The sequence below is a fragment of the Balearica regulorum genome, chromosome Z (genome assembly GCF_011004875.1).
Source record: "Balearica regulorum gibbericeps isolate bBalReg1 chromosome Z, bBalReg1.pri, whole genome shotgun sequence".
NCBI classification, from domain to species: Eukaryota; Metazoa; Chordata; class Aves; order Gruiformes; family Gruidae; genus Balearica; species Balearica regulorum.
In genome coordinates, this window is record NC_046220.1 from 36892766 (window position 1) to 36911695 (window position 18930).

At 42.5% G+C, this 18930-nt stretch overlaps 1 protein-coding gene across 1 annotated transcript in view; it reads left to right on the forward strand.

The window, feature by feature from the left end:
• Positions 1–516: 516 nt before the first annotated feature.
• The window catches only part of ROR2 (receptor tyrosine kinase like orphan receptor 2), a 160382-nt gene continuing 141968 nt past the window's right edge, over positions 517–18930 (forward strand). Inside the window, exon 1 of the mRNA XM_075740189.1 lies at positions 517–787. Within this exon, the coding sequence (XP_075596304.1) occupies positions 694–787 (94 nt within the window). The 5' untranslated portion in view covers positions 517–693. The remainder of the gene's footprint in view (positions 788–18930) is intronic.

The window sequence follows — 18930 nt, forward strand, 5'->3', positions numbered from 1 at the left end:
CCTTGCTTCTTGGAGTACGTGCTGCGGGGCTGACGCCCCTGGACGTTTTGGGGGCAGGAGCAGCAGTTAACAATCACTTAATGCTGTGCGGATGCAAAAAGGCGTCAACTGTGCAGCGAGGGTGGCAAAGGAGAGAAGCAGTAGTGGTTTTGGCCGATGTGTCCCCGTCCCGCTTATTTTTGGCTTATCGGGCATTTTTCTGAGGAAGCTTGAAGGCTCTCGAGGCTCCTGGGGGCAGGACTCGCCCTTCGAGGGGGCCCAAGCCCTGCTGGCTCCTGGGGGTCGTCAGGCCCCCCTGCCCCTGTGCGCAGGGAAAGGCGGGTGCGGGCTCCCCCGCGCCGGGGCCGGAGGCGGGGGCTGCCCCCGGCAGAGGGTGCCGGAGCGCAGGGACTGTCCTTGTCCTGTCCGCCCCTCCGCGCCTCTCCCCTCCCGTGTCGGATTTGTCCCGGGTGACGTTGGGATGCTGGGGAAGGAGGAGGAGGAGGTGGAGGAGGAGGGGAAAGGAGCGCGGCTTCCTCCGCCCCCCAGTCCGGGACAGTCCGCTAGCGGGAGCGCAGGGCCGGTGAGCTGTGCCGAGGAGAAGTTTGCGGCGGCGCCGAGCCCCCGCGGCACGGGCAGCGGCAGCGGTACCCCGCTCCGCCCGCAGGCACTGCTACCCCGCGGGCTCTCTGCCGCGGCGGCCGGGCGGGCAGCATGATCCCCGCGGTGGCGGCGGGGCGGCGGGGGGCGGCGGGCCGCCTCCTGGCTCTGCTGGCGGCCGCCTCGCTCCTCCGCCTCCGCGCGGCAGGTAAGGAGCGGGACCCCCGGCTGGGGGGCAGGATGCTACTGCTTTTCGGGAGAGGGGGTGCGGGGAGAGGGGAGGCACGGCAAGGTGCGCGTCTTTCTAGGAGGGTTGCGCGTGTCCGTTTGGGACCGACGGAGCCGCCAGCATCCCCAGTTGGTGGTTGATGTCGGCTACCTTTTCTCTTTCTCTTCTCTTCTCTTCTCTTCTCTTCTCTTCTCTTCTCTTCTCTTCTCTTCTCTTCTCTTCTCTTCTCTTCTCTTCTCTTCTCTTCTCTTCTCTTCTCTTCTCTTTCTTTTCCTTTCTTTCCTTTCTTCCTTTTTTTTTTTTTTTTTCTTCTTGGCAAAATGGAAACCTGATGTTGCGGTTTTTTACGAGGGGGCGGGGGTTGGCAGGAGACGAGGGCAGTGGTGTCCGCACTGAGGGCTCGCTAAAAGTTTTTTCCCCGAGCGCATCCCGCCGCCCCTGCCCTGCTCGGGCGGCGGGCGCTTCGTGCCTCTCCTCGGCCCCTTCAGCGCACCGCGGCTGGTTGGGGGCGACTGGGGGGAGGGGGAAAGAAGGAGGAAACAAAGGAAAAGTTCGAGATTTTGTTGTTGCCGAGGGTGGATAGCAATGAGTGCAGCCTCCTCCTTCACTCCGCCCGCCCTCCAGCCCTCCCCTCGAATGGTTATAATAATGTGTTATTATTTGGGCCGTTGAGTGTTGCCAGAATCTCAGCGGGAACTAGGAGGAAGGGGGGCGGGGGGAGAATTAAAGTTGAGTGGGAGAGGGGGCAGCCGCCGTGCTTGCAGCTGATGGAGGCTCGGTGGGGTCTGTTTCTGTGTGGTTTTGAGCTGTAGAGGGTCCCATTTCCTCCGTGTTCCCGGCCGACCCTGGGGGACTGAGGAGGTCCGTCTTTCGACTCAGGAAACACTAGGACTCGGTTCAGCGAGCTCCGCGATTGTTTTTAGGGCTGAATAAACTGCCCTTATTAACATCTGACCTTCCGCCGTGGCAGCGGCAATACGGCTTCTGAACAGTTGCCAGTTTGTCCGGCATCTCCGAGGCGAGCGCCGTGATTTATAGGGACCTTAGGGAACGTGTGGGGTTGGAGAGCCGCGATGGTGTAAGAGTTACAGTTCCTGTAAAAGAAGCCGCATAAACTTTTTTCCCCTTCCCCCCCCCCCCCCCCCCCCCCCCCGCCCTTCCCCGCGTACGCCTAAGATGTGTGGTGCTTTCAGACCAGAAAAGGGGAGGTTTAACGTTTTCGGGTTGTTTTTTTTTTTTTTGTTTTTTTCTTTTTCCCTGGGATGTGAAATGCACGGGGAGGCAGGAGCTGCCGGATTCAGCTCTTTGATCTTTCGTGAAACCGCTCTCTGGAAAATTGACCTCTCCCCCTCTGCAGTAGATAAACCATGCTCACAAACTCCTTCCCGGGGCGCTTTGCCCAGGGACTGAGGGAGGAGATGACAGGCGGCACCATTTCCCTGCCAGGTTTGTAACCCTTCCCGTGCTGTCCTCGCTGGGCTGTGCGGGAGCTCGGTGGGCAAAGCAGCGCCTTCCCCCCACAGCTTTCCCAGCTTTAACTTAATTGCACCGAAGTGCAGGAGGAGACCGATGATGTCTTTAAGGAAAAACAGTGATGCTGCAGATTAGAGGGGACTTGTTAATCAATTGCACGTTTGAAAGGGCTTTTCTTCCCTTTGTTGCTTTCGCTAATCCATTTACCTCTCCCCGGGAGGTGACAGATGCCTATATTTCCTGTTATTCAGCTCCGGGGTCCTGGGTCTTGCCATTTGTTGCATTACCGTGAAGGGAGAGGGTCAGCAGAAATCTAGAGGTCTGGGGGTTTTCCGGGGGGAGAGCGGAGGGCGAGCGTGTTATAGTTCGCGGATTTGGGGTCAGTTCCCGTCGAGTTTATTTTTCCTAGTGCTTTTATTGCTCCCTTTGAAGGGAGGCCCGGTAACAAATTGCGCGGGCTGCCCCGCCGCCCTGCCCCACCTGCGGGGTCCCGGGCTTCGGGGATGGCCGGGCCGGGCCGGGCGGGGGAAGGCTGGGGGGGCTGTGGTCGAAGGCAGCGCCTCCTCCCGGGGCTGCGGGGAGGATGACGGTCCTCCTCTGCGGAATGTAAAAGGAGATGCCAGGCTTTATGTCCCCCTCCCCACTTTGCTCCCTGAGCTGTTGAATCTGGTTTTTTTGGACGCAGCGGGAGGGAGGCGTGCAGGGTGTCCCTCCTTTGCAACCCTTCCCCTGGCCCCTCTGCAGCCCGTGGACACCGACGCTTGCACATCTGCCCCTGCCAGCCTCTTTCTGCCCTCCCAGAGCCTCCCCGGGGGTGACGGGGATCCCCGGGCACCGCCCGGCCCGGCGCGGAGCTGCCCGCGGGGGAGCGGGGCGAGACGGGCCAAAAAACCGCTCGGGCGGTTCAGGTGGCGAGGGCGGCAGCGCATCCCCGTCATTTTTTGTGGGCAATTTTACTGCTCCCTCTGCCTGCAAGTGTCATCAGGAGACGTTTCAAATTTGGTGAGAACGTTTCAACCTTCTCGGAGGCAGCATAAAATCACAAACTACCATTAAAAGCGGATTTGTGTGGGGTTTTTTGTTTGTTTGGTTGGTTTTTTTTTCTTAAATGCTACCCGTAAACGGGTTTGTGATAATCGTCTCGGCCACCTTTGGAAAGGGTGGGTTTGCTATACTTCGGTAGGCTTGAAGTTTGAGACTCCCATTTTCTTCACTGAAGAACCACAATGGTTGAGAGCCCATAATCACAGCAATAAATACTTGTGCACTTCTATTGTTAAGCCGTATTCTTCTGTTTAATTAGATTTGCTTAATGGTGTACAGAGTCTTTGTTAATCTACCTTTCATTTAAATGTTCATTTTTGAAAATGTTATTTCAGCCTTTTCAGTGTTCACTTTACAATACGGCCAACTGAGAGGCAACAGAAACTAGAATGGTCGGTTGCTGGAACTGGTGATGCACAACATACTTAGCCTACAGACTTTTGCCCTCTTACCATTAAATAGCAAAGGAAGTTTCACAGAATGGTTTGGGTTGGAAGGGACCTCGAAGATCACCTAGTTCCAACCCCCCTGCCATGGGCAGGGACACCCTCCACTAGACCAGGTTGCCCAAAGCCCCATCCAGCCTGGCCTTGAACACTTCCAGGGATGGGGCCTCCACAACCTCTCTGGGCAACCTGTTCCAGTGCCTCACCACTCTAACAGTAAAGAATTTCTTCCTAACATCTAATCTAAATTTACCCTCTTTTAGTTTAAAACCATTACCTCTCATCCTATCACTACATGCCCTTGTAAAATGTTTAATCAACCTGAAGTTAATACTCACGTGACTTGTGAAGTATGCAGAACACTTTTTTAAAAAAAATAAAAATCCATCAGCAGAATGTCTGGGAATGAAAACATAATGGTAACTCTGTGCTATAATTTTGCAAGCTCTGAGGTTTGTAAACTTCTACCTAATTTTGTAAAGAAAAAAAACCCTAATTTCTTAGAGTACAATGTTAGCAGAGAAAGGAATACAAGTATGTATTACTTCTGAATGCCTTTAATTGCCTAAATACAAAAGGTTGTAAAATGCTTAAATCTTTAAAGTTGCATGAGATTTAGCTATAGCTCCCTCCTGGCTTTAATAAATGAGATTCAGCTCTGGAAATTGTACATAGGTCACCTGCTAAAAGTCAATACAGCTTTGAATAAAAGAAGCCTTTGCATAGCTTTTAATAAATGACATTGACTATATTAACTATTTTTAGGTCAAACCTTTATCAAACCTTTTCTAACATTAATTAAATCGTTAAGTAGTTTAGTGGTGAAGTTTATCCTTGGGTCAAGTGTTGCCACTGAATGTTTTTTTCCCCACTGAGTGTCTTGATTATGTTAAGCATTTGTAATGGCATTGCAGTTTTCTCCTTAATCTCTTTTCTGCTGTAAACAGCATAGAAATGCAAGATGCAGGAAGAAAAGGACCAGTTGACCTACGAGGCAAATTAATCCTGTTTAGTGAGCTTCCAGTTGTTTGCAGGAAAGCTGATCTTCTTTCTAAACTCACTGCGCTTTTCGAAAGGTGTGAATAGCTTTAAGAACTGTCATTGGCATGGAAATTTATTTGACCACTAATTAGAAAACTGACAGTTTTAGTCCACTAGCCAAAGAGAATGAAATGAAAAAGGAAAGAATGATAATAAATACTGAGTTTTGTTTGATAACTACAAGAATCTTTTATATAGAAGACTTACAGAGTCCTCTTCATGGCTTATCTTCAGTCTTACATTCACATTTTATATTCAATAAAAATGTCAGCTAGAAGCAGTCAGCATGTGAAGTTTTTAAGCATGCTTTTGATTGGGCAGATTTATTTTAAAAAGTCTCTTTGTATTATTTTGAACATTGCAGGCAAAGAAAAAAATATTACGTAAACTTCCTTTGGTTTCTATACATAAATCTTTCTATAGATGTTCCGTGTTGTGTTGTGTGGTTGCTCAGAGGGAAGAAATGCTACTTACTGTATCCCATCTAATTTATAGCATCTGTCACTATGTTCTCTGTGCAAACGATGGCTTGCTATTTAAGTTTGTTTATTCATTGTGAGGCTGTTGCTTTGTAAAGGAAGTTGTCATTAGGCTCAGCATGTCTGGAAAGTATGCAAGTCCTCAAGTCTTCTAATCCAGTGATTACAAAGTAGTTAAAGCTTCAAAGAATAGGAACGACAGCATTTTGCTGCACTGAAAGAAGATGCATTGTTTGTTAATCCCGCTTTTAGTTGTTACTCATACTGCAGACTGCTGCAGCATTGCCAGTAACCATTCGGGACGAACAGCAATTTAGCTTACACGATTGTCTTTCCTCTTGAAAAAGAGGAAACTCGTCTGAACGAGTATGTAGTTTGAAGTGAAATGTCTCTTACTAGCTTTTTGCATTGACTTTTTCCAAGCCTTTGCCATGCACCAATATTAATTTACAAATATCCTGCTAGAAGTTTTTCTGATGTTCTCCACAGACTTTACTCACAACAAACCTGTTTCTCTTTACATCTGTTTGTCCTCCTCAGCTAATTTGGGACAGGATTTCTGCTTTCTTCTCCAAGTGATGCTGGCTGGTGATCTTTCTTGAAACTATGAGTGGCTGTACGTGATTTTTTTGGTGGCAGTGAAAGATGCTTCTGAAAAAGTCAGGGTGATCCCTTAGCTATAGAGTGTGACTTTGTCTTTTAACTGGCAGTGGACAAAAGCTTTCCTTTAAGAACACAAACAAATTGCATTGTAATTTCAGTGAAAACAAGAAATCACAGTGGAAATACATTTCACTAATGGTACACTATTATTGTGATGGGGGCAAGTACATGTATTCCACCGACCTTAGGCTTAGCTAACTCACAGGGTGGTAGCACTGGTCTTGAGCATTTGGAAAGTCTGTTGAAGAAGCAGCGTGGGTATCCTATATGTCTATATGTTCTGTGCTTCTGCGCTGGTTTAAAATATCCTTGTGTGTATCTGCATGAGCTGTTGTGCACATGTATTGTATCAATACTGTGCACTGCTTCATGAAACAAAGGGATTGTACTACTGTCTGCTGATTGAATTAGTCTTCATTTATATTGATGCTTTCTGGTTTGCTATATAAACTGTCCCAATGTGCACTTGTCTGTGATGGTGAAGAAGTGTGGTATACAATAGCTGGTGGAAGAGGAAGGACATCATGATATTGCTGTTTCAAGAGAAGGTATTTGAAGAATGAGCATGGTCTTATGCACCTGTTTCCTCTGAGTCCCGAGCAGAGCCAGTTCACATCTCCTAAAGGTTGTGTTGTGAGGGTGCAGTTTCATGGGCACCTGAAGCTCTTTGTTTATTTAGTTAAATCAGCAATCAGACTCTGCTGGAAAGAAATCATAGGCAAAAAGATGCTGCAGGAGTGAAAGGCTACACACACAAAGGTGAACAGAAAATTAGCACAATGAAAAGAGATAAAACCTTTTCTTTTTCCACTATATTGATTTTGCTGGAGCAACAGGAGGATGTTTTGTGAGGGTACTGGTTGCAGGAAAAGTGAAGTGAAATCAATAGGGAACTGTTCTGGACTCCAGTTTGGTCAGTGTCTAGTTTTAAAGTGTGAGTAGTCCGATCAGGAAATTAGATTGGGTCCCCAAAGGTAGTATCTTTTAGATTTGATACTTCCAATTCAGGTGACGTGAACTTGTAAAGAGAAACAACAAACACACATTCAGTATTCTTTCTTGAAAGAAAAATCCTCATGTGTTAATTGTCATATTTATGAAACATCTAATAAACTTAGATTTCTGTCTTTTAATTACTCTGTTTGGACGCTTCCTTTTATATGAGCAGCATAAATATTTAATTCTGTAACTCTGACCCCTTGTCCTCATCAACACTGCTCTCATCAACACTGCTCGAGGCTGTTCATTTAACAGTTCATCTGGTAAGTATTGTTTCAAGATGAAGTGACTTCTATAAATGATTTTCCTTGCTTTTAGTACTGTAATGCCTTAACGTTTTTCCGTGGTATTGTGTATGTAAGTAGGATGACTTGATTGGTTGTATAAAGAGAGGATAAATTCTGTGAGAGTGAAATTGCAAAGTCTTACTTTTCAAAACAACATACACAACTGTCTAGTTGAATCATAAATCAAACTATCAAAGGACTACCTCCTTATCAAAGTAATAATGCAGTCACATATTCAGTTATAGAGTAGATAGAGAACAGGTAACATATAGCAAAAGACAGGAAGAATTTTATCCCCATTTCTTTAGAAAAAAAAAGAATAAAAACTTTGGTTGTAAATAATAGATTAGATTTCTACCAGACAGAAACATTCTCTTCTTCTGTATCATGTTAACAAAAATAAGTTAATTGTATGTAAGTCTAAAAGAAGAATAAAAGAACTCTACGCCATGCAAACTAAGGACACTGTCAGGCTCCTGCACAAGCAGAGGAGCTTTCTTTCCTCCTGGTCTACAATGAAATAGATAACATCTCATACCTCTAACTTGGATGTAAAGGACATACAAAGGATTTTTCTGAAGAACAAAGTTTTAGGGGCAGAGATAACCAGCACAGAAAAATTTTAGGAGCAGGACAACTTAGAGCACAGCTCAGGCATTTGAACTGTGTTTAACAGCAAGATCTTAAAATTACTCCTTATGTACATTTCTATTTGTAAGACATTAGTCTTTCACTTCTAAGGCGCTAAAAGAGCTGTAACAGGGGTACTTTATTTTCTTGCACATGGCCAGGCATCATCTGTATCTAAAAGTAACCTTAAAAAATGTTACCTCCTCCACCCGCCCCAGCTCTTCACCATCTCGTTCCTGTGGGATATCACCACCTTACAACTCTCCTGTCAGAGCAGTGGGTGGACATTCAACAGCCTTTTTCAGGCAGTATGAGCAAAATCCTGCAGTTGACTTGGTCTAAGCTACCCAGCTGATTTTGAGTTCGATGGATCAGAGGTGTCTCACATGAGCAGCTCTGCCCATAGGCCAGAGGAGGCTGTAACTTCCGCAGTGCTGTTACCGAGATGGGATTTAGCAGGGAAGTCACCTATTTCACGAGCTCACTTCGAGCTTGTAGCCTTTGACGAGAGAGTTTTGCTGAGCAGGTAGGAGGAGGATGGGAATAGTAGCACTAGTAGTATCTTCCAACAGCAGAATTAATGAAACTCCATTTAGCTCACAGTGTTGGTCTCTGTCAAACACTTTGCTAGTTTCTTTCTTCATGCTTTGCAGGAGCTTCTCATAAATACCTGCAAAACTAACTGTTATCCTTCCTTGTGGTGATGTCTCTAGAAATCCCTCATTTAAAGGTTAGGCTAATTGTGTGCTATCATGCTGGTCACTATTGTCTGTTTCTCTGTATACTCTATGTCTTAAATTTGTCTCATATTGCAAGCTGTTGAATACAGTTTAATACGTCATTGACTAATCCTGGTCAATGCCTGGATTTCCAGTAAGGTACAGGTATATAAAGAAATGATAATCTGTTACTGATACAGTAAGTCCATGTGAGAGCACTACAATAAAACTAGTTGTCTGTGGGATCACCAGTGCTGGCAGAAGGGGTTGCGCACTGAGGGACAGGAGGTTTGAGTCACAGTGGTGCCACCTTAGATCAGATTGAAGGTGTTGTGGGACCTCACTGGTTTGTTCTTCTGGACATAGAATGAACAAAGGTCTGATACTAGAAGAATATGACATCTCTGACAGGAAAAAGACAAGGACAGTTCTAGAAACATTCACCAGATTTGTCTGGATTTGCATGAGAAATTACTTATATGAATGTATCAAAAGTTTTGCTGTATAGAGCAAGATCAGAAAATGAGGAGGGGAAAAAAAGTATTACTTGACAGTCCAGGACTATAACAGCTGAGTTACTTTAAAATAGGTTCTGTGAATCTCTTGTATGAACCAATAATAAACAAAACTGCTTGAAAGCTTAAGAGGCCCTGACAATGTATAAAATTCTATGCATGCTTGATCATAGTAAAGTTTTAGCAAGAAGTTATACAACATTAAGAAAATGCTGAGATTTCGTAGTGTCTAAAATGAGAGAGTGAGTATTCTGGGAGATAAATTAACAAATGGTTTTACTGTGGTTGTTTCTGGTTTAGAAAAGTGACATTGTGTCATACAAAAAATAGGCAGAATTGTATTACAGAAAAAAAATCAACAGTACTAGAGCTAATAATGTGGCAGCCATGTTTCTGTATATAGTAAACTTTATCTCTTATTAAAAAAACAAAAGCTTAAAAAGGCAAGTGAAGGCTATGCCAACAGATTTTAGATAGATAACCCAAATATAATACAGTATACTCTTTTATTTCAGGCAGAAACTATTCTGTTCTGATTCTAAATGTGTGTTGGTTTTCACATATTGCTGATATATTAAAGAAGCATTTTTCTTTACAAAAAGTTGCCTTGAGGTGTGCCTACCCTGAGGTGTAATTGTCAAGTAATGCAGAACTACCCAAACTGTTTATCAGAGAGCTGACTGGACAACAACCAACCCTGCAACATCCAGCCCAGTGCTGGCTAGGCTGCCTGCATTGGCTTATCTCCTGTCCCCAGGAGCTCCCATGCTGGCGTGGGGAAGAAGCCAGACTGGGTGGCTGCGGGGCTAGGAGGGGGAGCACATGGCAGCCCTAGCACAGAGTAGCTTAAAATTGCCGTGGGACTATGCTCTCGGAGATAGAAAATGTGATATGTAGAAATATTAACATAATTGTGTGGGCTAGAAATTTTAGAGACACTTTCACAATATAATTATAACTGATGGCTGTCTAAGATTTGGATGCTGCAGTGCTGAGCTGAACCTGTGCAGTTTAAATAAGAAAAATCTCACCTGCCTCGAAAGTCTAGTCTGCAAACAAGTGTTTAATTAGTTGTCAGGGAGTTATTCTCACCACAAATACTCTTTCTCATTTCTCTTTGTCTTTAAGCAGTTTAATCTCCAGCAGTTGTTGCTTAAGCTGAATGTTAGGATTCCAGTGAGTTTTGTGTTGCATTGTACAAGGTAAGAATGAATTATCTTTTGAAATTAAATGTGTTAATAAAACAAGGGAGACTTTTTTTGTATAATAAACAATGAAATGGACAAAAAAAGAGTTTTGACAAGGTTCCAAAGATTTATCAAAGCTTTCAGAGTGCTGTTTGAATAAGTTGAAAATAACAAGGATCTTGTAGCATCTAGCCATAATTACTCTTTTAAATCTTAACTTTCTGTTAAGAAATACAAATCATGCTACTTTAGAACAGACATGAAATATTTTTTTCATAAAGTTGAAAAGAAAAAAAGAGGAGGAGTCTATGATAGAGAAACCAGAGAATTATGTTCATATAAGAAACGCCTTTACTGAGGAATGGGAAATAAAAATTGTTTGGGTACCTTAGGAACTCAATAGCTGAAGGGTGACCTTAAACACTAAAAATTATTTTAAAAATTGTAGTTATAGTTGTGGTTAATGATGACTCCTTTCATGAGAGACCAGAATCCCTTACAAAGGGGAAAGTGGTATTACGTAGATAAAATTACAAGCTTGAACAGGATCTGAACCAAACCTACATGAGGAAAATATATCTGCTGTTGTTTTAATTTTAAAAATAACTGTGCTTCCTAGCTCTGCCTGGAAGCAATTTAATGCAACAAATTGATTTTTTTTTTTTTAAAGTATTTCCAGCCAGACCAGAAGCAGCAGTTAATAAATATCTTGAGAGGGTGAGTCTGTTCTATATGCTTGCTTTTGCAAACTCAGTGAATTTGGATATTAACATCTGAAATTGTAGATAGTAATTCAACCTGTTTTTCTAAAGCTGATCTCACATTTATCTTTCTCTGTGTCAATGTAGAAGTAGGATTCAGAAATCTGTTCCCTATCAGAGGTAACAGAGAATATGTTACAAAGTTCATGATACTGTGGTTTTCAAAGCAACAAGAAAAAACCCAACACATTTCTTTGAATTTTCATGTCTAGAGAGCTTTTGGATAATGTTGCTCTTGAGAAAAATATGAATATTTCTGTCAATGTGTTATTTAAGAATACATCAAGTGTAGAAAATGCTTTGAAGAGGATCATACCAGTGAAAGACAAGAGCATGTTGAATTAGGAAAGGCAAATTTCAGAACTTATCCTGGTTTGTAATCCAAAGGCCAAATTTAAAGCTAGGAGCAGTTTTGATTCTGGAACTTGGGGAGGATGTGTTTACACAGGAAAGTACTGCAAAAAGCAAAGATGTTGATTTACAGTGCATTTTCAAAATTACAAAAAGCGGAAAATGTTACCTCACATTTACTGAACACTCACTGTGCCCTCAGAGGTAGTTATTAGAAAGTACCAGTTCAGTGTGAAACCACAGCGTAAACTAGATGTAGTAACTTCTTCCTGAAGACAAGTCTTTAGTGATCAGTGAAATACTTGAAATGTGATCTTTGTTTGTGCTGGCCATTGACATGTGATTTATCATTTCTAGAAATAAACAGAGAAAAATCAAACCTCAGTACTATAGTGTTAGACTCCATAGAAATTCTTCAAGTGTTACATTTTCTAGGAAGCTCAAGATCTGCTGTAACCACACTATGATTGGGAAAAGAAGGATTGGAAAGGACCTTGAGAGGTCCGATTATCTGTTCTTGAAGGCAGAATCAGTTGTACCTGGCATAACCTATTCTCAAGAGGTGACAGGAACAGAGGTTCAGTGACTTCAGCAGGCAAGTATGCAGGCTTAGTGCTTGCTTACCTAATGACAGAATCATGGAGTGGTTTGGGTGGGAAGGGACCTTAAAGATCACCTAGTTCCAACCCCCCCGCTGCGGGCAGGGACACCCTCCACTAGACCAGGTTGCCCAAAGCCCCATCCAACCTGGTCTTTAAACACTTCCAGGGATGGGGCATCCACAACTTCTCTGGGCAACCTGTTCCAGTGCCTCACCACTCTAACAGTAAAGAATTTCTTCCTAATACCTAATCTAAATTTACCCTCCTTTAGCTTAAACCCATTACCACTTGCTGTATCACTACATGCCCTTGTAAACAGTCCCTCTCCAGATTTCTTGTAGGCCCTGTTCAGATACTGGAAGGCTGCTACAAGGTCTCCTCGGAGCCTTCTCTTCTCCAGGCTGAACAACCCCAACTCTCTCAGGTTGTCCTCACAGGAGAGGTGCTTGATCCCTCCGATCATCGTTGTGGCTCTCCTCTGGACTCGCTCCAACAGCTCCATGTCTTTCTTGTACTGGGGACCCTAGAGCTGGACGCAGTACTCCAGGTGGGGTCTCACAAGAGCAGAGTAGAGGGGAAGAATCACCTCCCTCGACCTGCTGGTCACACCTCTTTTTATGCAGCCCAGGATACAGGGACACATTGCTGGGTCATGTTGGGCTTCTCATCCCCCAACACCCCCAAGTCCTTCACTTTGGGGCTGCTCTCAAACCATTCTGTGCCCAGCCTGTAGTTGTGCTTGGGATTGCGCTGACCCACGTGCAGGACCTTGCACTTGGCTCTGTTGAACTTCATGCGGTTCGCACAGGCCCACCTCTCCAGCCTGTCAAGATCTCTCTGGATGGCATTCCTTCCCTCCAGCGTGTTGGCTGCACCACACAGGTTGGTGTTGATGGCAAACCTGCACTCAATCCCACTGTCCGTGTCGCCAACAAAGATGTTAAACATCTTGGCTGTAATGTAAGTGTATTACTTCCTCTTATAGTTTATTCCTCTACCTCTTGTAGTTGTGCTGCTTTTTTTTTTGCTTTTTTTTTTTTTCTTTTTGTGACTTCTGGAACAGCTCTTCAAACTTTGAAACAAATACTTTTCAAAAATTATCTCATTTCTTTGTAGACATTTCTCCTTGGACACCCCCTTTCCCCTCCTATTTTCTCAGCCTTTCCTCTTACATCATGTTTTCTGAATCTCATGGTTGTGCTCATTCCTCCCCACTGGACTTTCTCCAAAACATCTTTCTTGAAGTGCACTAACCAAAACTGGCATATTCCAGCTCAGGCTGCACCATCACCAGCTAAAGGAGGAGGATTATTTCCTATATTTACCAGATGACGTTGTTTTTATTTCCCAGAGTGATGTCTGACTGTTTTGTGGCAGGATGTCATTGCTCAAGTTCTGATCTACTCCAGATCTTTCATGCAGAACTGTTGCCAAGTCCCCATTTGGTAGCAATGTGATGGTTTAAGCACAAAACCTTCTGCATGTCTTCACTCTATTGTGCATCCTTATTCCCACCAGCTCCATACCGGTTTTTGCTGACATTTTATTTCATTGGCCATGATCAGAGTATTGGCAACACCTAACACCTTGGTGATGTCTGTGGAGTTCAGTAAGGCAGGTATCCATAGGACTGAAACTTGTGAAATTCCATCGTATCAGTTAACCACTGAGAGTTAACTCTCATTTTGGTTTCCCAATGAGCTGGCATTTGCCTCTATATAATTTTTTCATATGTCACCTATAAGAATGTCATGTGGGACAGTTTCCCCTCAAGCTAATTATCACCTTCATTTCCTGCTGGCGCCTCTGCTTCATTCTATCATTCAGTGCAGGATAGGAGCTGTCATATGATGGTCCTTGGGAGCTAAACTTCCCTCAGAAAAACTCTTGTGACATGTCTAAAACTCTGCTTCAGTGGTTTTTTTCTTAAATAACTTGCCTTTCTGTAACTTAACTTTCCATAACTCTGGAAATGTGTGTGGTCATACTGTACCAGAGAATGAGATTAATCAGTTTGAACGGTAGAATTCAGACCTCACTATGTTGGGTTTTTTTCCTGAGTTCAGACAAAGTTCATCATAGAATACTTTTTGCAAATGGTAGTTTCTCTTTTAATATTTTGTCTGCATCAATTCAATGGATTTGTATCCTTCAGTCTCATACCGCTTAATGTTTTCCTGCTTCTTTTGCTTTTTATAATCCCATATTGTGTGAGTAGTTGCATGCTGCAAGACCAAGGCAATTAACTAAAACTGCTGTACATTTGGGAGCATATGATATAATTTTAATTTTAAGCTTTAATCTTTATCTGAAATAAATTATGGGCTTAGAACTATAGAAATAAGAGTAAATATGTGCACTTGTCACTGTCTCTACAGGGTTGTCCTCAGTTTCTTTAACTGCCATCATTCCATCCTTTTCCTTCATTTTACTTTTCTGTTCCTATGATTTTAATTTTTCCCTACAGTATATTTCATTCTGACATTTTTTTCTTTTTTTTTTTTTTTTTTGTTTCTGACTAATTCTTTGCCTATGACGTAGCACTTTCGATCTTAGGAACTCACAAATGTGCTGTGGTTGCCTACCAATGGTAGGAAGTACTTCAAAGCGATCTACAGATCTAGCCATCTGGGGGGAGGGGGGGGAGCCTGAACAGCAGGTAGGAAACATGCCTCCAAACAGATGGTTTTCTGTGACTGACTGAGCCATTAGCATGCTCCTTTGTAACAGATGTTGCCTGAGAAACTGTGGGTATCGGCATCTGTACTTTTTTTTGCATGGCATTGAAAAGTAAAACTGGGAAGGGGTGAGATGGGGAGCACAGCTCCAATGAGGTGGACTGGGGTGGATGGGCTTGTCCGAGCAGAGGACCTGAACTGTGATCCAGTTTATGAGGAAAATAAATGTCTGTGGGGTGTGGAAGTGGGGTTAGGGTTGTGAGAATGTGTGATAACAAGTGTAGGGGAGGCTAACATTCTCATGAGTGTGCACTGGCAGAGAGTTAGAAACTTCTACTGCTGTTGGCTGCTCTGCCAACATGGCTGGTGGTCTGGGTACTGAACAGAGCGCCACGTTGTGCTTGGGAAAGCTGTGCTTTTACTGTGGTTACTTTTTTCTTCCTCAGGACATTTAATGTAAGCAATGGCCATGTCTTTCACCGTGGGTTGTATAGCAAGTGTTACTTAAGAAGGAGGGAGATGAAGTTGTGTCTGCTGCAATGGTTGGATATTTCAAATACCTCGCCCAATTGGAAACACTCAAAGTGGATAGAGACATGAAGAAAGTCTGCCAATGCTACCACCTACAGGTCCTGTCACTTTGAGAGCCGTAACAGTGTAGAAACAATAGTGGACTCTGCTTATGTAGGAAAATACATATGCTTTTTTTCTTCAGGTCATAATTGTAGTTATGAAATACTGAAAATTATGACCCCCTTTGCGCATGTCTGATGTGTGCAACCCCCTTGTGGGGTTTGTTTTTTTCTCTGTGCTGTTTTTCCTCGTGTGTGTGTTTGGTATTTTTTCTTCTTCTTCTTCCCCCCCCCCGCCATTTCTTTTTCTCCTTTGAACTGATGAAACCGCTCTCTCTGGTAATTTTGAGTCAGTTAGGTCAATCCTGGGCTTTTCAGTGGAGAGACTGCCAAGATTTTCTAAAATGTGGTGGTTTAGGGATTTGGATGAATGTCCAAAAAAGGACCAAGACTTAAGACCTCCAAATGTCTTTATTTTAAAATCGTAATTTGGAAAGGATCCTTCCTGAGTCCTGAGAGAAAAAAAAGCCAGTACTTTCATTTATACAATTAGCCATCATTCTCTCCACTATCAGGGTTCCTCTCCCTTCTGAAAAGGCTACAGTTTGTTTTGCTGCTTTAACAAAAATGAGTTTAGTTGATTTAATGTTCTGTTTTGTGATGAAGTGTCTTACCTAGGTCATAGTTTAGCTGTTAACCAGATATTTATGAAGTGGTAAGAATTCTCTGCTCTGTGGTGAATTTAGTCTCTAGAGTGGGGCAAAATGCTATTTAACTAGCAAATAAAGTAGTTCAGCTTCAAATTATATGTTGAAGTTAAATGCAACAATTTTAATCTTGTAGTAACCCCCTAAATAAATAGAGTATCTGGAACTGCTCAAAACTTACGTAATTTGACCTCTACTATAGGAAAAGCATTTCAGATAGATTAATATTGCAAGTAGCTATTCAAGGGAGGAAAATTTTAGATTTAGAAACCAAGTTTCTAAATTCATACTTTTTTTCTACATGCAAACTAAAATATAGCTGAAGACTAAGAACCTATTCCTGAGCTCATTTTTTCAGTACTGAAGACTCATTTGACTGACTTATCAAATACTGTGCTAAATCCTTGTAAGTATTTGAAGCTTGCGTTTGTGATATTAGCTTGGCAGTGTGTTGTCTGTCATGTAACAACAATGTTATCCGCAGATGTTTCCCTCGGTTTTGCATAGTTTTTATTGGCATTTAACATGATTACAGCTGTAGAAGTTAAGACCCAAGCAGCAGAAGCCTTCACGTTACAGGTGTTCCCCAGACATGCAATGCAAATACAGTTATTTTTAAAGGAATTCTATATGAACCACTGCTTCACCATAAAAAATTTGGAAAACAGCACTGTTTGGGATTTCAGTTGCATCTATGATCCAGCAGTGGTTTATCTCTGTGTCTCTCACATGTACTAAAAAAATTGTATGTGAGCCCTTTCTCTCCCCACTGGTGTATCAGCAGACTTTACCAGGCATGATTTGTGATATATTGAATTTTGCGCTAAATAATAAACTAGCACTTACATGATAAGTAAGTAATTAGTGAACTATGTCACTAACTCATTGGCCATGTTTAATTAACTTTACTGTACCAGCTCAGCTTTGCAGAAATAATTTTTACTGGATTCCCAGAGGCTTCATTTTACTTGAACTTCTGTTACCTGAACATCAATTTCTGTTTAGTCCCTATTTCTGTCTTGGTCTAGGCAGGCAGACCTTTGTGTAATGTAGAATAATTGCTTTGGTCTCCATTCTTATTTTCTATTTTCAGTCATATGGTTATAGCTCTGACTGAAAAGAAATCTTCAGGAAGATTTGTTTTCCTGACTCTAATGTATGTTTTTGCATTAAGATGGTTTCTAGTTCACTGTATGGTTTTATTGATCTGGCAAACAATATGAGTGAACCCTAACCATCTAAAGCCAAGCTTTAGATGTGTCTCCATGAGACTGGACAGTGAAGGAGGCACGTGAACCATGAGGTGTTCACAACTAAGAACGTACAAAACTATTTTAATAAAAATCTATAGACTGTCCTGCCATTTCCACCCCCGCAGCCATGTGCTGAGATAAACTTTGAGACCTGGTCTCAAAAACTCATTTTGCATTTTATTTTGTTTGTAAGCCAGTTATCTTATATGGTTAACACTCTCCTAAATGTATCTCTCATAATTAGTGCCACAAATAAAACAATTTTGCCAGCAGCTTGCAAAGTTCATGCATACTTACGGATTGTACAACAAATTAGAATCCTATACTCTGTCTGTATAGGAGTCTAGCAATTAATAAAGCAATGCTGTGTAAGACTGGAATAGGTGGGGAAAGACATTCATCTGTCATGTAATTGCATTCTGAATCACATGAGGACCAGTGCTGTTCTGGAGGCAGTCTCTACCTCTTGTATAAGACAGACAGTGAAAGTTTATTAATTAAGTTCGCATTTATATCTCTTTGATGAAGGTAATAATGATTTTTTAACTTTGTAAGAAACCAGATTCTCTCGGTGAACATACAATAATTAATTTTTAATTAATTATTTAATTCTAACCTGAATAGAAGATGCATTAAAAAAATAATCAGGCCTACATGATTATTAGTATAACTTTATCAAATTGGAATGGAAAGGCATTTCACTTGCCAGATACGAATTTCTGTGTTACTTATGCAGCCATGAGTGTTCAACATCTAAAACAGAGCAGGGAGGGGCAATTCTACAGTTGTAGATGTTAGTGCTATCTTGTTTTGTGGAGTCAGTAACACCTCCTGAAACTGCTGTTGCAAAGTGAAAGAACTTTATAAATGGTAATTAATTTTCAAATTGCACAAGAAAGTGAGATGGTTTCGTTTATCTTCTAAGTGAGGAAACTAAGGCAGAAGGAAGGTATGTGAGGTGTGTGCTGACAGCAGAGAGGTTTTTGTGTGAGCTAGAGTTTCCATACAGTGTGTCCATGAACATGTGGCACCAGGCATGATGGACAGCTTGGTAAAATTCTAAGAAGAAAGAATAACAGATCAAAATGCTAAAATAAATGCCCTGTATCAGAAATTCCTATTGTTGAGTTGGATTCAAGTAGAAGTAAAGCAACTAGCTTGCTTACATTTTTATCCAAGGAAAAATGAAATTTAAGCTTTTCTTACTGCATTTAAATTATAGAATCATAGAATCACAGAATGGTTTGGGTTGGAAGGGACCTTAAAGACCATCTAGTTCCAACCCCCCTGCCATGGGCAGGGACACCCTCCACTAGACCACGTTGCCCAAAACTCCATCCAACCTGGCCTTGAACACTTCCAGGGATGGGGCATCCACAGCTTCTCTGGGCAACCTGTTCCAGTGCCTCACCACCCTCACAGTAAAGAATTTCTTTCTAACATCTAATCTAAATCGACCCTCCTTCAGCTTAAACCCATTACCCCTTGTCCTGTCACTACACTCCCTGTAGTGTATATCTTGGCATTTATGTACCCTACTGCATTTAAGTAGCTTTGGCCTACTGCTGTGGTTCATTCTTAATGATTACTGGGGGACAGACAACACAGCATAAATGACAAAAACTTACAGCATTTCTAGAGCAGTGGTATGATCAAGTTAATACCATCAGAATTGTAAAGAGACATATACAAGTCTGTTTGCAGATCAAAACAGA